Source organism: Trachurus trachurus, assembly GCF_905171665.1.
Source record: "Trachurus trachurus genome assembly, chromosome: 18".
NCBI classification, from domain to species: Eukaryota; Metazoa; Chordata; class Actinopteri; order Carangiformes; family Carangidae; genus Trachurus; species Trachurus trachurus.
In genome coordinates, this window is record NC_139909.1 from 17,009,183 (window position 1) to 17,030,253 (window position 21,071).

The 21,071-nt window shown below is 43.7% G+C and overlaps 3 protein-coding genes and 1 long non-coding RNA gene across 8 annotated transcripts in view; 2 read left to right on the forward strand and 2 right to left on the reverse strand.

The window, feature by feature from the left end:
* The first annotated feature begins 326 nt into the window (after window positions 1-326).
* dnajc3b (DnaJ (Hsp40) homolog, subfamily C, member 3b) lies at window positions 327-9,162 on the forward strand. Its single transcript, XM_083992314.1, has 12 exons — window positions 327-976; window positions 2,506-2,616; window positions 2,742-2,866; window positions 3,477-3,551; window positions 3,648-3,791; window positions 4,410-4,591; window positions 4,729-4,848; window positions 5,319-5,424; window positions 5,810-5,930; window positions 6,045-6,177; window positions 6,270-6,418; window positions 7,337-9,162. Exons 1-12 carry the CDS (start codon window positions 892-894, stop codon window positions 7,486-7,488), a joined length of 1,503 nt encoding a protein of 500 aa, XP_083848440.1. The 5' UTR covers window positions 327-891; the 3' UTR covers window positions 7,489-9,162.
* Window positions 9,163-9,254: 92 nt separating this feature from the next.
* On the reverse strand, window positions 9,255-11,669 carry naa38 (N-alpha-acetyltransferase 38, NatC auxiliary subunit). Of its 2 annotated transcripts, XR_014596152.1 has the most exons (4): window positions 11,583-11,669; window positions 10,699-10,879; window positions 9,428-9,786; window positions 9,255-9,368 (listed from the first exon to the last, which is right to left on the reverse strand). XR_014596152.1 is itself a non-coding variant. In XM_083992329.1 (3 exons), exons 1-3 carry the CDS (start codon window positions 11,619-11,621, stop codon window positions 9,662-9,664), a joined length of 345 nt encoding a protein of 114 aa, XP_083848455.1. In that variant the 5' UTR covers window positions 11,622-11,669; the 3' UTR covers window positions 9,394-9,661. The 2 variants fall into 2 exon arrangements, 1 of the variants encoding a protein (XP_083848455.1); XM_083992329.1 differs by lacking the exon at window positions 9,255-9,368 and having other exon boundaries at window positions 9,394-9,786.
* A 1,656-nt stretch (window positions 11,670-13,325) lies between these two features.
* LOC311001289 lies at window positions 13,326-17,226 on the reverse strand. The gene is made up of 3 exons (XR_014596155.1): window positions 17,139-17,226; window positions 14,262-14,455; window positions 13,326-13,600 (listed from the first exon to the last, which is right to left on the reverse strand). It is a non-coding gene; the product is annotated as an uncharacterized lncRNA (long non-coding RNA).
* Window positions 15,779-21,071, forward strand: part of chd3 (chromodomain helicase DNA binding protein 3) — a 50,047-nt gene continuing 44,754 nt past the window's right edge. For all 4 annotated transcript variants that reach the window (XM_083992307.1, XM_083992308.1, XM_083992306.1 and 1 more), the window contains exons 1-4: window positions 15,779-16,411; window positions 19,427-19,554; window positions 19,684-19,872; window positions 19,975-20,102. In XM_083992307.1, coding sequence (XP_083848433.1) covers window positions 16,249-16,411; window positions 19,427-19,554; window positions 19,684-19,872; window positions 19,975-20,102 — 608 coding nt within the window. In that variant the 5' untranslated portion in view covers window positions 15,779-16,248. The remainder of the gene's footprint in view (window positions 16,412-19,426; window positions 19,555-19,683; window positions 19,873-19,974; window positions 20,103-21,071) is intronic.

Sequence of the window (21,071 nt, forward strand, 5' to 3'; positions counted from 1 at the left end):
CTGTTTTCTCGTGATAACTACTTATTTTTTCATTACTATTAGGCCTAGGCCTACTATTATAACAAGATAAGGAAATAAGTGGTTATCACGAGGAAATGTCAATAAAATAAAAAATAAATATATGGTTTCAGTAGTCAATGAAGAAAGTGTTCATATTTCGTCTTTATTTTAAAATGTGAGTAGGCTACACTAAACATTATTTTGGAAGCAAATATTGATGCAAGACAAATGAGATAGCCTACAATGTGGTTCGCCTCAGCTCTGCCAGATAAGCTGTTTTATTAAACACTACCAATCGTCAATGAATAGTGAATAAATATTATATTTGTTGGTTATAGAGGAAATCTCTTGCAGTGACGCTGTTGTCCACACAGATATGAAGTGGGGATGTGCCAGCCAGTAGAGTTAAAATAGCGGCTCCAATGAGAGGAGCCCACGTATCCGGACCAACGCGGATGTGCGGTTCGTGGACCAACCATTGAAATGTAGGCCAGGATGGGAGGGGACCAATAATGGTTTCGTTTACAAAAAAGTGTCTAGGTCGCCGGTTGTTCAGCTTCTCCACCGTTATCTCACCGATAATCTGTTTTTAAAATCCACGTTAATCTCAGTTATTCCGGTTTTTCGGGAGAAAGTTGACGGTGAAGAAGGTTATTTTGTTTTCCCCAGGAGGAGCGGAACCTTTCTGTGGCGTTTCTCCTTTCCACACGGAGTACTGTCACACCGGGATCGTAAATACACCGTCGCTGGTGGTTGCTGCCCCCCCCTTTTCTCTTTTTTTTAGTCTGTCAGACAAAAGTGATGAGGATTTAATAACGATTAATCACTGCTTCAATGAAACTAATAGGTGTTTTCGGTCGACGTGGAAGCGAAGAGTGAGTGAGCTCAGTCATGGAGTCGTGTCGGCGGACGGGGCTCAGCGGGGTCCTGTGCTCACTGTCACTGCTGTGTGTCATCCTGGACATCCAGCTGGACGGTAAGACTGCCTCTATTATTAAAAAAAACACAATTTTAAGTCCTTCCTCATACACAATTTCAGACCTTTCCAGATGTTTAAAGCTCAGCTAGCGGGAGAAAGTGTCCACCGCTGTGACGGGAGTGTTAGCTTACAGTCTGGCCCGCCCCTCCAAAATAAAAGACTCCTGCTGCTTCGTCGTTGTTATTTTATTTTAACAATTTGTTTGTATAAATGCATATTAGGGAGTGAACGCAAAGTGCAACAGCTTTGAATATGTCAATTAGTCAAAGAAATAGTCAAGTGCAGTGTGTGTGAAGTGACAGAGCAGCATAGCTCCTGTTAAACAGCCACCACCCCCCTTTCTTATCAGAAACACCTGTATTAACACGAGCTAATCTTACCAGTTTGGACATTAAACAGAAACATAACATGTTAGGAAAACCAAACATTTACACAGTTACATATAAATGTTTCAATATTTATTTTATCTGTTGATTCTGTTCTACAATTTTACACTTAAACACAGGTTAAAAATCACCCTCTTTCGTCCTACATCTGCCTGAGGGGGGGTCTGTCTGTCTGTCCCCCCCACAAGTTACTTTAGCTACCTCCAGCATCAGGCCAGAGCCACAGCTGAGACCAATTAATTAATCAGGGACTCCTCTGATATCTCTGCATTTAATAAATCAACTATTACACTGATATTTCTGACCCCTCTCTCCCATACATTTATATGAAGGCTCCGCAAAACATACACACATTTATATACAGGTGACTTTATGTGATAACAGTAAGGGTATTTAGGTTGTAAGCCTGAGTTTGAGATGAACATTTCAACTGAATCTCACTCAGTAAAAACTAAGCAGGTAAAATTACCATGGCAGCTTACACAGGTGTTTTAGACAAACAGGTAGGTAGATGGGCGTAACGTTAAATAGTGTAAGGTCAGCTGTGAGCAAACTGATAGCAGTTTGTGTTGTAAAAACATTGTAACTTTGTTTTGAAAAGTGCTATATAAACAAAGTTATAATTATTTATTGTTATGATATTACACTGGAAAGTCATGACATGTACAGTGTGTCTGCTGCAACATGAAGGGTGATGCTACTTTAGGAAATGTTGTTGATGATTATCATTTTATAAATATTAGTTCAACACTAAAACACTCTGTGACAGGCAGCCATCATGTCGCTATCAGCTGACACAATCAGATGACGTGAGTGAGGGCATGTAAATTGTACTGTACCTGAGTGTTGGTGTGTTTGGTATGTAAACATAACTAAAAATAAATCGCTCCATCGCCCAGAGCAGAGTCTGTACATAGTTTCAGGTTTTGAATCAGCTGTTAAGGTTAAAGACTGTGTAATAGATGTATGTAGATGTATGCAAACAACATGCTTTGTGTGTTCTTGTGTAACTCTTGTGATGACAGCCTGCACTGTGAAGACATTGCTGAAGTCTAAGAACAAAATTACACTACATCATAGTCTGCAGTGCTGTTACAGTGGTGTATTTCAGTGAGGCTGGAGCTCAGTCTTATGTTACAGGTGTCTTGGGGGCAACTCATGTCGAGATAGAGCACCACTTGGAGATGGGCCGCAAACTTTTGGCAGCGGGTCAACTGGCTGAAGCCTTGTCCCACTACCACTCCGCTGTGGGTAAGGTTACACACAGACATGCCGACACACACTCACTGATATTCTCACCACTCGCTGACATTTGCAGCCAGACCTGTTGCTGTTTGGTAGTTTGACAGAAGTGTCCTCTACATTTTTTTTTGCAGAGGGAGACTCCAAGAATTACCTGACTTACTACAAGAGAGCTGCCGTGTTCCTGGCCATGGGGAAATCCAAATCTGCCCTGCCAGACCTGGCCAGAGCCATTCAGCTCAAACCTGACTTCTTGGCGGTAAGCTCACCTGTCCACACACTGCTTGAAACATTATTATCAGTCTTAAAGGGATGATTCAACATTTTGGCAAATTGGCCCATTGCCATAATCCCTATAGTTTTAGCAGTAGGTTCATTACCTTTAATTGTCGGTGCAAGCTATTTTTGAGATAATAACGGAACGTAACGAGACAGAGTTGTTTTCGAGACAAATGCAGAGACTGCTTGCAGAAAAACTGCCCTCGACGGAAATGCACATCAGCGGTTTTGCATGAAAACAACTCCGTCTCGTAACGTTACGTTATTATCTCATAGCGTGGTGAATGTGCAGGTCACAACTTGTCTACCAGAGCGTTTTGGAGTTGTTGGATTGTGTATTTGATGAGTTTGATGAGGGAAACCAAGAAATCCCATTAGCCTCTGTGGCGTAGCTCTGAGCAGCTCACGGCTCTGCTCCACCGTTCTAAAAACAGTTTGCACCGACAATTAAAGGTAACAAACCTACTCCTAAATCTATAGGGATTATTGCAATGGGCCAATTTGCCAAAATGTTGAACTATCCCTTTAAGGATGTTGGTTATTTTGTGTCCATGTGCTCATAATGTCTCCTCCCCTTCCTCCATTTCCAGGCCAGGTTGCAGAGAGGGAATATCCTGTTAAAGCAGGGCAACACACAGGAGGCCAAGGAGGACTTCAATGCAGTGGTAAGTTCACTGCTGCATCCTAAATCCCTCATATATGTGATATCCCGGAATGATACATGTTGCTAAAGGAAGAAATCTACGTTTTTATCTTCACAGCTGCAGCGCTCTCCAGATCACGAAGAAGCTCACAGCCAGCTGGTTAAAGTGAATGAGCTGGAGGAGCTGCAGGAGGAGGCCCATGCTGCGTATCATCAAGGGGACTACAGCACTACCATCACCGTGCTGGAGAGAGTTATAGAGGTGTGTGTGTGTTTGTGTGTGTCAGCTTCTTACAGAAACATAGTGGTAGGGTGTGATTTGGAAGCTGATATTACTATCTATCAATCAATCAATCAATCAATCAATCAATCAATCTATCAATCTATCAATCTATCAATCTATCTATCTATCTATCTATCTATCTATCTATCTATCTATCTATCTATCTAATTATTTCAGACACGTACTCCATATGACAAGTACTAGGAACATTTAAAGACAGACAAAGAATGGGAGGAAGTACATTGTACAGTACCATAACTTACCATTGCCATTCAAAATACATTTCATGTAAATTTACACAAACCATACCTATAAATAAAGCACATATGAGTCAGCCTTTACTAACATGCCAGACAAGCTAACATATTCGACAAACTTATGCCTATAAAAGATCAGAATTGTTTTAGCTGGAGCTTCCGTCAGCACTGACTCCTGATGTTATGCAGTTGTTGTAATAAAAAATGCTCCCATCCATGGGATTCAGTTTTTATTTCAAACTTTTTTACAGCTGGGAAAACATTATTTTATTTCATTGTCAAGTTAAATGTTTTTACAGATTTCTGTCTGCTCTGTATAAAAGTTGTCATCTGTCTCCAGATCTCTCCCTGGGATCCCGAGTCGCGGGAGCTTCGTGCGGATTGTTTCATCCGAATGGGCGACCCCCAGAAAGCCATCCAGGACCTGACGCCGACCACGAGGCTGCGCAACGACAACCGTGCCGCCTTCCTGAAGCTCAGCCTGCTGCACTACCGGCTCGGAGAGCACCACGACTCCCTCAAGTGAGCTTCGACACTGGAATAAACAAACAAACAAACAAACCAAGTCGTCATGCAAAATAGCAGCTCATTTTCATCTTCTTAGCAGCTCCAGCATTTGTTTGTAAGTTGAAACACCCTCTCCTTCCTTCTCTGCGCAGCCACATCCGGGAGTGTCTGAAGCTGGACCAGGATGACAAGGAGTGTTTCGGTCACTACAAGCAGGTGAAAAAACTCAGCAAGCAGCTGGACTCGGCAGAAGGGCTCATTCAGGAGGATAGGTCAGTACTATCAGTCCATCGTTGGCACCTGAAAAAGATAATGTTGCCACTTTGAATGTTTAATAAAGGTTTGTAGATGCTTGTTCTGGTGGTTTGAAGAGTTGAGCACACATGTGTATGTATTAAAATCCTATTCCTGATCTGAATGTCACATGTCACCGCTCTCTCTGCTCTTTAGTTCCCTGACGCTCTAAAAAAAACAACATAAAACTAAGCTACCAAGTTGATTTCAGATTAGAAATTCACCTGTTTGATGTCTGTGCAAATTCTCATTTGCCCAGGTCAAATGCATCTCTAGGCAGTTAAATCAAGTCAACTGGACTTAGTGTTTGTTTTGAAGACGTTTTGCCCCTTATCCAAGTGGCTTCATCAGTTCGTGTAGACTAGACTTCAGACTAGCAAGTCCAGTTGCCTCGATTCAGTTGCCTAGAGATCACCTGTTTGATATCCTCTCTCCGTACACTCATCAGGTTTCAGGAGGCCATTGATAAGTATGAATCTGTGATGAAAACGGAGCCTAACATGGAGTACTACACCAACCTGGCCAAAGAGAGGATCTGCTTCTGCCTCGTCAAGGTGAGAGAGAAAAAGCTTCATCCCCACTGCAATAACCAAAGTAAACAAAACATTAAAGAGATGGTGATACTGTAGGTAGGTATGAATGTATTTGATTGTATTTTTGAATGACTGTGGGATATATGTTGCCACAGCATATGTTCTGTACTGTATCTATGGTCTGTGAGAATGATTATTCTGGAAAGGACGAATTAACTAAATTAAACTTAACTAAACTAATGAGTTATGGCTGGTTTTCATTGTGGTAAATGCTCCACAAGACGTTTGCAAAGAAATATATCAGGTTACATTGTTTTCCACCTCAGCTGGCATCAAACCGGTTCATGTTTGAGTCTTGTCTTTTAGCTTTCCTCCTGAAACATCTCGTGCTTCTTGCCAACACTAGATCAAGCAGACTAATGAGGCGATAGACATGTGCTCAGAGGCTCATCAGAGAACCCCCCGCAACGCCAACGTCCTCAGAGACAGAGCAGAGGCGTACATCCTCAACCAGGACTATGAGAAAGGTAATGGGACTCACCTGTCTGAGTGACAGTATGCTGCAGGAAACTGGTTCATACTTTCCCAAAGAGGCAAAAGTAGATTTATCTGAACATGTTTTTGTGTCTGTTTCTCCTCAGCGGTGGAGGACTACCAGGAGGCCAGAGAGTTTGACAGCGACAGCAACGAGATCAGAGAAGGACTGGAACGAGCTCAGAAGCTGCTCAAACTTTCTCGCAAGAGAGACTACTACAAGATCCTCGGAGTCAATAGGTAACCACCGAGTTAAACTACAAACTCTGCAGCGCTGCATAATGCAAATAACACCAGCTGAGTCTCACAAACCTTTTTTTTTTTATCTTCAGGAATGCCAACAAGCAGGAAATCATCAAGGCGTACAGGAAGCTGGCACAGCAGTGGCATCCCGACAACTTCCAGTCGGAGTCGGATAAGAAGGAAGCAGAAAAGAGGTTTATTGACATCGCATCAGCTAAAGAGGTCCTAACTGACCCAGGTCAGGAGCTACACACACACACGCACGCACGCGCACACACACACACACGACAGCTGCGTTTCAGTTTTAGGAATCAGGCAGACACTTGTTAGAAGTGTTTTTCAGCGACTGAGCTGTTTCACTTGTGGCCACCTGTTCGATGGTGCTTCAGTGAGTCTGAGCTCATTTGAAAAGAACAAATTATTCTCATTTAAATAACTTGATGTAGCAGAATTACCAAAAAGCTCTAATGTGGCCTATGGCAAACCGGAAATAACAAACTATTAAATCATGTTTTCATGATCTAATTAAAAAGCACTGAAACATATTTGTGGATTTTTTTCCCCCCATACATTTCTTTCCAAGACATACTGAAGGATGAAGGCCACACCCAGCAGCTGGTTGTCTAGTTGGAAACAGAAAAGCTTAGTTGTGTCCACAAAACACGATGAAAACAAACTTCCAGAATCTCTGAGGCTCATCGATGAACATGTGATATCTAATCTGTTTATTTTGCACAAAACCTGAAGGGTGCCAGACGATTTCCTGGAAAGTCACCATGACAGACATGAGATCAGTATCAGTCCCCTCACATTAGAGTTTTTCCCCCAAAAGTCAACCATTCCTTTAGTCAGATGTCTAACACAAATTGATTTTTTTTATTTTTCAAAAAAGAGCTATTAAAGTAAAACATAAAAGTCAGATTTCACTGCACTTTACAAAGGCTCAATCAGCTGCTATACTTTTAATTCTAGCAATTTACAGTCAGACACTGATATGGAGCATCGTCTGTTCAGAGAATCAGTGTAACTTTAAGAAAATCAAAGGTGTATTAGTTTGGTGTCTTCATTCTAGTAAACATCTGTCATCTTTTAATGCAGATGTGGTGTGTTCACTGTCTTAAATTTGTCCCTGCACTCTTCCCATTGTTTCTGACAGAAATGAGGCAGAAGTTTGACGCCGGCGAGGATCCTCTGGACCCGGAGAACCAGCAAGGTGGAGGCGGAGGCGGAGGACAGCAAGGTTGGCCTTTCCACTTCAACCCCTTTGAGTCTGGGGGCAGCTTCCACTTCAAGTTCCAGTACAACTAGACTGAACTCCAGTGGGAGGATTTTACGGACACTGAGGGTAAGTGGTGGGGACTTTTTTTTTTTTTTCCGGACACGGGTGGAAGGTCTGTGGTGGATTCAAGGAGACGTCTTCCTCCAGAACTTGTGCTTTAACTTGGACACAGTTTTGTGGGCTACTTGAACCTTTGAGTGGAGCTTTTTAGTGAAAAACCAGGACTTCTTCCCACAGAAACTAAAGGACCCATCTGTGTGGCTGCTGTCGAAGAAAATTAAGTATCGTGTGAATATTTCAAATCCTTAGGAAAGGTTGAAAGCCGTTATTACTGGACTTCTGTTTTTTGGGGGGATGTCTGCTCTTATTACTCATTTCTTTCTTTGTGCCATTTTTTTTTTTTGAAACCAAGAGACTCCAATTTTTTAAACGCAGTCACTCCTGCTCGGACATCACATAAATAAACGACCGTCAGTTTGTTGGTTTCCTGCTCGCAGTATTCTCCAAAGGAAATACATCTTTACTGATCTCAGTCTATATTTTTGACCATGTCAAAGCATCTCTACTCTAGAGAACCAAAATGTTTTTGTATTTTAACGACATCAGCAGACACATGTTGTTGAGCTTCTACATTAACGGTGAGTAGGTGATGACTTCAGCACTAATACATGAAACTTGTGGGTGTCAAAGTTTTGAAATCCTATGGATCTTAAATCGGTGTAGTTGCTCTGTGGTAGGTTGTTGTTTTGAGTTTTGCCGTTGGTTTTGTGCAGTTATCTAATTGGAATAATATGTGAATTCTGCATTTGGGTGGAAATATTATATTTTCAACTGGCCATATATCAGGCTGCGAATATTATAAATGTAACCAAATTTTTGAAGAGTTGGTTAAAACGTTTAAAAACAAAGCAAAAGAACAACCTGAAAATGTTCTCTATTTATTGCACAGACGTAGCAACAGATCACCGAGTCAACAACTGTAGTATTTCTTTTTTGTTTTCCTTTTCTCTCATTTCAAAGCATGCCTTTGAAAACCTGCACTTTTAACCTTTTTGTTTGAAAAACCTCTCCACATGTTCTCCACTCCTGAATTGTTACTGCAGGCTTTTGAAGAAAAAAAAAAAAAGCCGTTTTCAAAGACTCTTAACAAACCAAGTGTGTCTTCAGTGGTTGATCTGGTAACCTCATAGGAAAGAAGAAAAAAAAAGGTCTAACAGAGGAAAAAGCGCTGAACGTGTCGAATGTTATACTTGAAAACCTGAGGCGTACTGTTCATAATTCATAAACAGTATGTTTGGATAATGTTTGTCCATCAGGCTGCACTGAGGTACAGAGTGAAAACCAAACCATTACAGTGAAGGTGTAAAGTGCAGCTTTGCAAATGGGCCTCGGGTTTTTTCTGCCATGAAAGACACAGAACAGATGAACTACAAGCTAAGATGACATTGTTTTGAAGTTTTTTTTTTCTATTTTTTGAGCACAAATTAAGTTATTTTGTCATTAACAGCTTAAGGAAAAGTGACTGTACCTGCTTTGAACCCTATCTACTGCTCAACTGTGTGAATCAATGTGACAGGCTCTTTGTATTTAAAATCAGCTGAGTGGGACTGTTTTTGTTTCTGGGTTTTTGTTTTTATTTTCTTTTTAGGGTTTTCTGTTTGTTAGTGGCATCAATTTTTCTGTTGCCAAACTGAATCAGCCGACATGCTCAAGTGTATTAAAATATTGAAACTATCCAATTTGTGCTAATTATCTTTTAAAGGTTCTGTGAAGCGTAATAATAACACAGCGAGGCTCAAATACAGCATTTTATTTTAAAACACATTGTAACAAAGACTTTTACCGCACACAGCACCGAGACACCTTTCCCACAACTTGTCACACACACACACACACACACAACATCATCCTGGGAGCTGATGTTTGCCCACACACACGCACACACACACATACTCTGTGCTGCACAACTGTCACTGTGAACGGACACACTCCTTCAAGCATGGAGGGACGTGGTTGAACCCCGAATCCTGACGCAGGAGTCGAGTTGTGTGTCTGCAAACGACGACAACAACAACAACGCTCCGATGAAGTCGTCCTCCGATGTTCTCCGGACTCAGTCTCAGCTTCAACATCTGGCTCCATGAGAGTCACAGTCACGTGAACGGGAGCCGGAGAGCGTCGTCCAAACGGAGCCGAGCTTCGTCAGTGGTTCGCTCCAAACCCCTGTGTGTCCTCCAGACTGTCCGCCTCCACCTCGATGGAGACCACGTGGTGACCGGGGATCATGGCCAGGCCCAGGACTCTGGGTTCACCCTGGGAGAAAGTGTCTAAAAACAAAATGAGATTGAAAGAAAGAAAGAAAGAAAAGACAATCCAGGTTAGACAGGGGTTTTAATGAGAGATGTGCTCCTGTCTGAAGTAATAGTATTTGACTTTGATAAACCGCCTCCTAATATAATAGTAATAATCCAGGGAACTAAGAGATGGAGAGAAGATTGGAAAAGATGCAAAGATGTTTGTTTCTATTCTCTTCTACTGAATGATGAATGACTGAGCTCCATTTTAACCACTGATGCTGTTTTCACCCGATGTCACAAGACACACGGGTAACACATTAAGTTACAACAAAAGCTCATGGGAAACTTGGATGAGAAGAGAATAGCAAAAAAAAAAAAAAAGGCATCACGTTGGGACGATATCATACAAAATCATCACAATCCAATACAGATAATCTTCCTAAACTAATTGCTACTGTGTCCTCACAGCACTTCTCTCCTCACAGCACTTCTCTCCTCAGCTTTACATTTTACAAGTAGTTTTGAAATGGCACCATAAAGCAACTAAATCTACAAAGACAGATGTACATAATATGTAATCTATTCATGTATGTTTTCAAACATAGATGAGGATTTTATTTGTTTGCCGTACCCTAAATGTAGATTTAATGAAGGCTCACTGGTTATGTGTTTAAGATAAAGCGGCATTAGAAAGACTTTGTTATAGCACAGTTGAAGCTATAATAATTAATTTGATTTCTACGATGGCTGCTAAGACAAGGGGAAAAAACTGTGGACATGGTCTCTAAGGAAATGTGGAGGAAGAGAGGAGAGTGTTTTGAGAGTAGGTTGACTTGTATGTTGTGATGGCTGATGTCATATTGTGAGAGTGACAGTGTCTAAGAGGGTTTGTCACTGTCAGTGTGTCTACAAGATGGAAAGATGGAGAAGTAGCTGTCAAACCTGTGGATTTGAGGAACTCCTGAGCAGAGCCGAGGATGACGTTGCAGTCCCGGTCTGTGCAGAGGAACAGACCGACCAGGGTCCGTCCGTCCGTCATCCGGATCCTCATGTTCTTGTTGAGGAGCCCCTCCAGCTTCTGCCTGGCCTGGGAGGAGGAGGACACTACAGGCTGCTCCTGCACCTGGACAGGAAGGTAAAGCAGACTCAATTAACACAAAACTTGATGTTTGCTCAACGTTATTATCTGTACTTTGTATTTTGTGTTTTTTTTTTAATTCTGTCTTTGTTTTTATTATCTTATTCTGCTTTTATGGTGATATGGATCCCCTTGGGTCTGAAATAAAGATTTAATATAATATAAACTCATTAATAAAACTAGATATCATTTTAAGATGTCAATTTCCACCATGTCAAAAATACCTGGCTATAACCTACGTTTAAATTGCCGAGTTGCATACAGTTTTATGTTTTAGATGCTTTACTGCAAGTCAGGTCCTGTGATCAGCATCAAACGTTTTAATTGATGTTAAACTAATAATATTGATTTATATTTTAGATGCAGATTATGCGACACATATCTGTTTGCTACAAGGCTAGGCTTTTAGTCGCTGTCAAATACGCAAATGAGACTTTATTCTGAAGAAAGACAAATATATATTTAAATGCTTAAAAGGCTGTTTATGCAAATAATGATGTAGACAGTCTGGACTGTTTAACAGTTTTATGAGCTATTTTCTTAGCCACTTGCTAACGCTGGTCACAACCGAAGCCCTGATAAAGACGAACTACGATTCAATCAAAACCTTTTCTCCCAGTTATGACTCAAGAAACAGCGCAAATAATGATTCAAAAATAATGATTTGTATACTTAAACATATACATACATGACTCGAAGGACCATTTTCCTCGATCATTGTCGCCATACCCCTCTTCCTCCTTTCCTACGTTTCTCACGGACTGAGTTTTCTGACGGACCAGATGAACCGGAAGCTCCGTATCTATCTTCTTTTTTTTTTTATCCCTTACTTTTTTTATTTATTTAAAGGGATCAGCAGGCTAATATAAGATATAGTTTCAGGCTGGAAATTAAAAATGAAGTTATTATTATTATTTACCACAACAACATCGGTAGCGTATAATGAAATACCGGGAAACAAACGACGTAAATATATAAAATATTAAATGTGAGAGTTTATGACTGAGACAAACATTTGTGACCGTAGAGCTAAATTCCGTCTGAAAACTGTTATATCGGCTGAGAATTTTTTTTTTTGCTAAGGTAATTTTACGTTAATCATTTCTCTGAACTATTAAAAAAAAAAAAAAGTTTGAAAAAATTAAATAGCTTGTCATAAACAGCGGCCACGTGTGGCAAAGCATTGAATTGTCCTTCATTTCCAGTCATCCTCCTGAGTCATTATAATAAACTGTTTTTTCTTTTATATTTATCTAAGCATCAGGATCCATCACAGATGTATAATGTAAAGTAGGCAAAATATAAAGTAAGACATAGTGTTGATGTTTAGTTATGATTCTCTGTTTATTATAGGCCTACCACTCATTGGAAGGGAAAGTTTTCTTTTGTCAAAGAAATTAGTAAATAATCATGTTTAAGCTACAGCCCTGACATGTGTTTGATGTCTTGTATCTTCACAGCTTCCTTATGGCTTTGAAACTGACTGAAACGAGTAATGACGAGCTGTGCCACAGACGTTGGCAAAGGAGGAGTGGTGAACTGTGAGCGGTGCTGCTTTGGATACAGACTGACACCTTGAAATCACAGGAGCTACAGCTGAAGGTGACTCACATAATAAATGAACATGTTGCTGGCATTTACACGTCTGTATTTAGAGCTAAACACGCATGAACAGATGATTTAAATCATTTAATGAGGATGACTGAATATGGCCACCTCTTTGCCTTTTAAGTTATATTTTATATATGTCTGTACTTTGTAGTTAATGAGTAAAGTTTGAAGAGGGTTTTTGTGCAGCAAATGAAGCATTAATGAAATTCCTTTAAGAGCTTCAAGCCTGAACGGGCTCCAGACCCATAATTGGGCAATTATCTGAGTTCACGCAAGAGTAAATACAGGAATATATCATACTTTCATTGGAAACACTTAGTTAGGATGTATTGAGTAAACTTTCTTCCCTGTTGCCCTTTCGCTGCAGGAGCGTTATTTAAGCTGTAGGGTTGCCTGAGTTCAGACAGCTCAGCTCTTAATGGAGCACAGGAGTCGGTGAGTTTCTCTCTGTGTGTGTCACGCTGTATAAAATCTGGGTTAGCTAGAGCACAGTGCCCAAGGGAGGCGCTTTTCCCTCTCATCCTCGACATACCCCCCCCCCCCCCCGCCGCCGCCGCCAAACGGACACAGGGGGCTTTGGAAGGGGAGGGGAGGGGGCTGGTGGTCTCAGCAGCAGCAGCAGCAGCAGCAGCAGCACAGTAGTGCAGTGTGTCAGGGCCAGCAGCATACGCTCTCATCCATTTCTTTTTCAACAGACACATGGTGAGACACATGCTCAGTCATGGTTACAAATACCCCCCCCCCATATAAACTTCACACACAAATGCACACACAGGAACACACACATATACAATGCCACCCAATCTGGCAGCAACAGACACCTCAGTGGCCAGAGGCTTAGTGTGGTAGAGGGGAGGGGAGGAGAAGAGGGGCGGGGGCTCCAAACACACACTGAGATGCACTTTCACTGCACAGAAACACACACTCACACATTGACACACACATCTTCTCCCCCCCCTGTGGTGTCTTGCATTGCACCGTCTCTCTCTTTTGGCAGATGTGGCCGTTTGGATCAGGCACCAACAAATTCCTCTCGTCTCATTTGTGGGGCGGCGGCGGCGGCGCGGGGAAGCCGAGCTGGAGCGGCTCAGGCACCTGTTGCAGAGGGAGAGAGAGAGGGAGAGAGGGAGAGAGAGGAGTGTGCACACAGCAGATGAGGCGTAATTGAAATGCTTGTTTACATGATATCCAGTTATTGGTGTGAAAGCCACAGCTGACAGAGTTACGCACACTGTGCAGGCAAAGAACGCGTGGAGGGGCATGAGAAACAAAAGTCATGCTCTAGTCTGAACGATGTTGTGGCGGTGTAGTGGGGCCGGCCGGGCGGCGGGCGACGGGCGGGTGGGGGCCCATGTGCTCAGGATGCAGTGGGTTCACTCCAGGCTCTCATGTGCTGTCACATGCCTGTTTGCTGCCTCTGTTTGTTTTGCCATGACATGAATCCTGCATGCTCTCTGGATGGCTGGCATGTTGTTCTATGGATAAATGATGCCATGGCAGCAACATTACATCTATTGTTTGGCATGAGAGCACAGTACAGATTCAGTTATGCTTATTAAAGCACAATTTTCCTGCAATAACATTGAAATTGCATACATTTATCACAATTTTAAACCTAATATATCACCATATAGAACATATTCTACTAAATACAGAAGGGAATGAGAAGAAATATTCATAAAAAATCATAGAAGAGCTTGATTAATGTACATTTTTCACTTTAGACATTTGTTTGATTATCAAAGGGGCACTTGACCTCTGCACCTTGACCTCCACCCTGCACCTGCAGCAGCAGCAGCCGGCCTCCATCGCTACAGGCGCTTTGATTCGCCGCCGTAACAGAAGCTCAGGTGTTACTAACATCATTCTCAACGGCTTGGCTCGGCTCTGTTCGGGGGGTTTGGTCCGTGGTAAATCCGCGGCTGTGTGGGAGTGAACGACGGCAGGATCCTGAAACAGAAGCAGCGAAATCTTAGATTCATCCATAACAGATTCATATTGCTGCTTCTACTGGGACATGTGGAGGCCGCTCAGACATGATACTGAAAAGATTTCAACCTCATTTCATTCTTCTTTTTTTTTACACATGGTTTCAACCACCCGTCACACAGACAAGCAGCTCCAGAAACGGCTCAGTGGATCTATTCTTACCTAACCACTACATCCAAGGTTAAGAGTGAACTTTCAAACTCACAGTGAATGAAATATTGAAGAGACGAAGAGTCACTTGTGAAGATATTCACAGGATTAGCGGCCTCTTACTACATAAAAACAACTCTCTGATGGCATTTTTCTTTTTAGATATGTGATTATTTCATTGTTGTTTCAGTGATTATGCATCAAAACCTATGAAATGTTCCATGAGATTCAACACAACACAGCTCTTTCTGCTTCTTTTTTTCCCCCTTTTTTTCTTTTTTTGCACATACAGTGGTGGCTGCTCATTCTCCGCTCTGACCCACTGTTTCGTCGTGAGGTTTTGAATGTCAAACAGCAAATCAGAATTCCTTTTGTCAAAACAAAAGTGCCCTGAGCAGCAGCAGCCACCGAGGGGCCGACTGACTGGCCGGCCGGCTTGCTGGCTGGCTTGCTGGCCAGGGTCTAGGGATTCCCATGGCCTTACTGCCATCCAGTTGACTCAGCCCGATTCTCTCTACAGTGAGAAAAAAAAAAGAAAAAAGAAAAAGCCTCATGTTTGTTTTACAGCAGTGTATCAGGACTGGATTAGGCACTCTGAGCGGTTTAATATGCTGCTTTATAAAGGGGGGAGTGCAGTTTGCATATTATGAATTGTTTTCATCCCCACCACAAGTAGTTAATTTTTAAGCAATACAATCTGATGTAAGTCTGGGCATGGCTGCGGCAGATTTTCCCAACCCCCCTCTCTCAATCCCTCCCCAGCACTCACTCTCTCTCTCTCTCCCTCTCTCTCTCATACACGCGCACACACACACACACAGAGACACGCACGCACGCACGCACATGCACGCGCAACCACGCTGCTGCTGCTCCAAAATAAATTTTTATACAGCGGTGGGGGCTCAGGGAGAGAGAAAGAGAGAGAGAGAGAGAATATAAGGTGGCCATATTTGATAGATTTGTGTCGGGGCTCTGCAATGCAGAAAAGCGGAGAGAGTTGTTGCGTGTGATCCCCGCAAAGTGACAGTGACACCGGGGCCGGTGTGTCGGATTCGTGACTGATCCGGACTTGGGGAGGGAGGAGAGGAGAGGGAGAGAGAGGGAGGGGGGGGAATGAAGAAGGAGAAGAGGTGGTGGTGGTAGTGGAGGGGTTGGGAGGGAAGGAGGGAGGGAGGGAGAGAAGGAGAGAGAGAGAGAGGAGGGAAGGGAGGGGGGGCAGACAGAAAAGAAACAAACAAGTAACAATGTAACTTACATGCAGTCACACACCCCTTTTTCTTGTAACAATGTGTACGTTTTTAAGGAGGGAGGGGGCGCGCCGAGAGAGAAAGAGAGACGGGGAGAGATAGAGAAAGGAGGAGGGGGGTGCGTTCTGAAATAATATAGTCAGCCATTTTTTATGTAAGGGGATTTTTTCTTATTGGGGGGGTTGTTAAAAAATAAATATAAGAGGGCGGCCATCTTTGTTGCTCTGCCTAGTGTAAAATATTCCAAAACGCCCCCCACTTTTTTCTGTGCCGATTTGAATATTAAATAAATATCATATATTCGGGGCAAGAATACGCTTTTTTGAATACAAGGACGGACCCAATGACAGGAATATAATGTCCTCTCCTCTCCGGTCCTGTGAGGAAGACGAGGGCATGGTGGTTAATTCCGAGGGAGGAGATTTTGATGAAGAAGACGACGACGGAGACCTAGACGAGAACGCAAGCGACATAAACTCGCCGGCGGCGCCTCGGGAAACTGCAACACCAGCCGCGCCAGGTACAGTAAGAAAAACTGGCGGACAAAGTCGGGAGCGCGCGTAGACACACGAAATAAAACACACACTTTTTTTTTGTAACTTAAAGCGCAAGGAAATTCAGCAAAAGAGGAGAAGGAGGGAGGGGGGGCGGTGGAGAGGAGAGGAGAGGAGAGGAGAGGAGGGGGGGCTCGTTTGGAAGTAGCCCGAAAGCCGCAGTTTTGTGCCCCGATATCGGTCGCTCCTCCAGGTTTCAGTCCGGTACAGTACGGAGGAGCCCCGGCGAGGACTCGGGTGCGCGCATATGAAATAGAAACACACTTTATAGTTGTCGTGATTTTTTTCCTCCCCTGTCTCTCTCTCTCTGTGTTTCTCTCCCTCTCTCTTTCAAAAAATAAAAAAACAACAACACCAGGCAGCTACAGCTTACAACCACACATACTGTATCCTCCTGCTGTTGCACCTTTATGTTGCTGTAGGTGCCATAGTGTAGCTTTATAGTTGCACAGCTGCAACACAACACAGCACAAGAGGCTCGTGGGGAGAAAAAGAAAACAGACAGACGAGTGCGCGCTTAAAAAGACAAAACAAAAAAAACACATAAACTCCAGTCCGGTTTGCAACAAAATGCACTAATGTAAATGCAGCCGAACAGATGTGTTTCTCTTGTTTGTGTGTGCGTGTGTTTGTGCGCGCGCGCGCGCGTGTGTGTGTGTGCCCATTTGCAACCCCCCCACACACACACCTCACCTTCTTTTCCTCCCCAACTCCACTTCCTCTTCACCTCCGGGCACATCCCAACAAAGTTTAAGCTAACTTGTCACAGCTGCTTTTCACTTCTCCCACATGAAAAGTTGCACCTGAACTCACCCCCCTCCTCCCCCATTTCCCCCCTCTCTGTGGATGCATGACATGTAGGTGCGCGCAGGTAATGAGGTCATAGAGCCTATTACTACACACACAGGCACACGGCATGAAGGTTGGCACAACATGGACTCCACTCTGCCCGGAGGCTACGTGTATTTGATAGTAGGCTACACTACTGTACTACACCACGTCCATAGGAGACGGTGCAGACACAAAGGCTGTGGTGATGTGAGTGTGTGTGCATCGTGGAGTGGGAGAGCAGACGTTAAAACTTCCCCTCGTGCCCCTTTGTCGCTATGACAGGTCAAAATAGGACAGAGCTGCTGCTGCTGCTGCTGCTGCTCCGTCACAGGACAGAGGTGTGACTGCTGTAGCATCACCTGCTCACTAATTATCCGCATTAGCATTTATTATTAAATCATCATCCACAGCATCTGACTCCACAGAGCTGCGTGTTTTTCTTTTTATTGTATTTCTTTTTCTTTTTTGCTGCAGAGGCAATAATTGATGTATTGATCCTGTCAGATGATGATTTAGCAACTGGATATTCTGGAAGTTTCTGTGTCAGTCAAGTTGCACATGGAGGAGGAGGAGGAGGAGGGGGTGCAGTGAAAGTGGAAAGGTGCACAAAGTAGTGCAGCTGGAGGAAAAATAAATGTAGGATGCAATGCAGATGTATTAAAGGCACTTGAAAGTGACAGTGCAGATGTCATAAAGGAGGAAATGTAAAACCCTCCTCCCCCCAAGAGAGAACGGGGGCTAAAGTGTCATTTCCTATGTGAATAATAGCAGCAGGACTCATCCATTGCATTGTCTATAGGGGTTTAATTAGCTCGGACTCGCCGCCATGCCGCTGCCCGCTGCCAGACACCACTTAGATTAGTGTCGGGGGGGGGGCTTCCCGCCCGTCGAGGACCCTTAACCCCCTGACGACCTCTAAGCAGCGGTCACAGGGGTGACAGCGGTCCCGGTGCGGGAGCAGCGCAGCGGCCAAGAGAGGAGTCGCTCCAGTTCACCGCGACACGTCCCACCACCAACACCTCCACCACCACCACCACCGCTGCTCTGCTGCTGCTGCTGCCGCTGCTGCAGGCGGCCTCTGAAGCACCGAGCCCCGCGTGCCTGCTGCTGCCGCCCCCGGCGCGTGCTCGGCGGCGGCACGCTGCACGGGAAGCGGGGCTGGTTGGTTGGTTGGTTGGTTGGTGGATATGGGGGGGGGGGGGGGGGGGGGGGCTTTGAGGAGGGAGGGGGGGTTGTTTGCTCCTGCTTGTGCTGCTGCTGCTGCTGCTGCTGGTGGTGTGTGTGGTGGTGGGAGCGCGCACCAGTGTATAAAAGGGGGAAAAAAAGAAAAAAGGCAAAGCAAAAGGCAGACAACAATACAAACCCGACACAACGCAGCCGATCAAACGGGCTGGTTGCACCGCAGCCCCTATTTTGGTTATGCTTTAATGCACTGCTGCATTTTGTCTGAAGCTGAGGCTGCAGATCCTTGTATCTCTTTTTCTCTATTTCTCTCTCTCTCTCTCTCTCTCTCTCTCTCTCTCTCTTTTTTTTTTTTTTTTTTTTTTTTACTCCATGCCAGGTCAGGTTGCAGGTTAAATTGCTTCCCCTGTACTTGTGATATTGCCCAGGGACCATGGGGGGGAATAACTGGCCCTGATATTTTCACATCATTTGTTCCCTGAAAGCAGCGATTATTACACTCATGTATTTTTAAATGCACTGCAGCTGAGGATCTGCTGTGATGCAAACCAGAGTCAGACAGTTAAAGTTGTGTTAAAAATCTTTTTTTTTTTTTTTTTAACAAATACACTTCAAAATAAACACAAGAAATGGTTTGTTTACATAGCCGATCACCCGTGAAACCAGTTATCTCTATGCAGTGGCACCACTAACAGCTGTCATGTCTCCCTACAGCCCCTTTTCACAAACTGTATCTAATTCAGCATGTGTCACAATTCAGGCAGAGGTCAGAGGTGACCGAGGCCACCGTGGCTCCGGCGCAGCCCCTTTGTTGTGTGTCATTATGCTCAGCGGGGATTAGCCGGCTCGTTGGGAAGTGTTTTGAGGAGATTATTGTTCATCTGATTCTGATAGCTGTCTTTCTTTCACGCTTCCTTTAACCCCCATCCTCCCCCTCCTCCTCCCCCTCCACTCCCCTCTCCTCCCAGAAGAAGAGCCAGAGATATCAGACAGAGAGGTCCCGTGCAGGAAGAAAGGGAGGCCGAAAAAGAAGAAGGACGCAAAGAAGAAGGACAAAGAGGGGAAACCTGTCAAAGCAAAAAAACGCAAGAAGATCGTAAGTTTATTAAGCTGTCACGCTCCGGAGTTTTTCACTTTGCTGACTGAATTACACACCGTCTTTATTACTTTTCAATAACCTTCTCATTCTTGTTCCCATCTCTCTCTCTCTCTCTCCATCATCCAGGACAGTGATGTAGAGCGGGACTCAGACAGAGAAAGAGACTTCGGCGAGAACTCCGACAGCGTAGCCAGCGACTATGGATCCGGTGAGAAAAAGAAAAAGAAGAAACATAAAGAAAGGAAGGAGAAGAAAACCAAGAAGAAGAAAAAAGATGACGGGGACCGGGACAGCAGTCAGGAGGAAACAACAAAGGTAAGAAAAAAAAAAGCACAATCACTCAAAACACACCATCTACTCTACACCAATGCATCCATGACTTCTACGTCCTTTTCCTGATTGGTCGGTTCTCCTCAGCAACCCATAGAGCAGAAGACCTCGGGCCAGCTGGCGAAGGAGTGGGGTCTGGAGGATGTTGATCATACCTTCACAGAGGAAGACTACAGGGAACTCACCAACTACAAAGCCTTCAGCCAGTTCATGCGGTACGACTCTTCTTCTAGCTACTTTCATGGTGATGACATGAAGGTCTGACGCTGCGTTCGAGACAACTCGGAATTCCCCAGTTAAAAAACTCAGATTTTCCGTCTTCTAAGCATGGGAGATGCACCACGCCAGAATCAGATCACTTTGCATTCAAAGTGCTTCACATAAGGCACTAAAACATTACAAAGGGCACAAAAACAATTGAAAAAAGAAGCATCTAACCTTTTAATGCATTTTAATCGATCAATGTTCTACCATTGGCGGTGTGGTTCTGTGCAGGTGCATTTGTTGTGTGACGTTAGACAACTACGAGCTTTCAATTGCACTTTTTCAAGCAGGAGGTCGGAGAAACCGAAGTTCTGAGTTGTCTCAAACGCAGCATAAGACCTGCTGCATCAATATGTGTGTTTATATATGGGTATGTGTGTGTATTTAAAGCTTTACGTCTATATCAAATGATGTACTGTATGTCTCTGTTTGTGGTGTCAGATGGAGTTGAACAAGCATGAATTAGTGATTTGATGGTGCATAAAAGCTACCTGTCAACCAGGTGAACGGTAAGAGGAACCGCAGCAGGAAGTGGTGTGGTCACATGAATATAAACGCAGGTTAATGGCACCTGCTCTGTGTGATTGATGTAAGTCGTGGTAGAATAGTGCACGCACATCCAGTGTGTGAGTCCAGGTGTGGAACAAAAAGCAATGTGAGCCAAAATAGGGAAAGAATGCATGCATCTGATTGGCCAGCAACAACTAAACCCGGTGTGGTCTTTTGGTGGTGGACTTGGGACAATGTGTGTTGGATTGAGTGCAGTCCAACTATATGGTGGCCCTGAGACTCAGACCAGTCCAACTAATTACATTAAACAACTAACTTATAGGGGTCTGAGCCTATTTTGGTTTTGAATACTTTTGATTTTGCCTTAATATACCACATTGAAAAAAGTTTAACATGTCCATTCTTGGTAT

Coding starts and splice junctions, on each gene's coding strand:
- naa38 (XM_083992329.1), bottom strand. CDS start 11,621: ATGGCGACAATGATCGAGGAAAATGGTCCTTCGAGTCAT. Junction 10,880..11,582: donor AAAATGGTCCTTCGAGTCAT/GTATGTATATGT, acceptor CTTCCTGTCCAG/GTGCAGGAGCAGCCTGTAGT. Junction 9,787..10,698: donor GGAGTTCCTCAAATCCACAG/GTTTGACAGCTA, acceptor TTTTGTTTTTAG/ACACTTTCTCCCAGGGTGAA.
- dnajc3b (XM_083992314.1), top strand. CDS start 892: ATGGAGTCGTGTCGGCGGACGGGGCTCAGCGGGGTCCTGTGCTCACTG. Junction 2,867..3,476: donor TCAAACCTGACTTCTTGGCG/GTAAGCTCACCT, acceptor CTCCATTTCCAG/GCCAGGTTGCAGAGAGGGAA. Junction 6,419..7,336: donor AGAGGTCCTAACTGACCCAG/GTCAGGAGCTAC, acceptor TGTTTCTGACAG/AAATGAGGCAGAAGTTTGAC.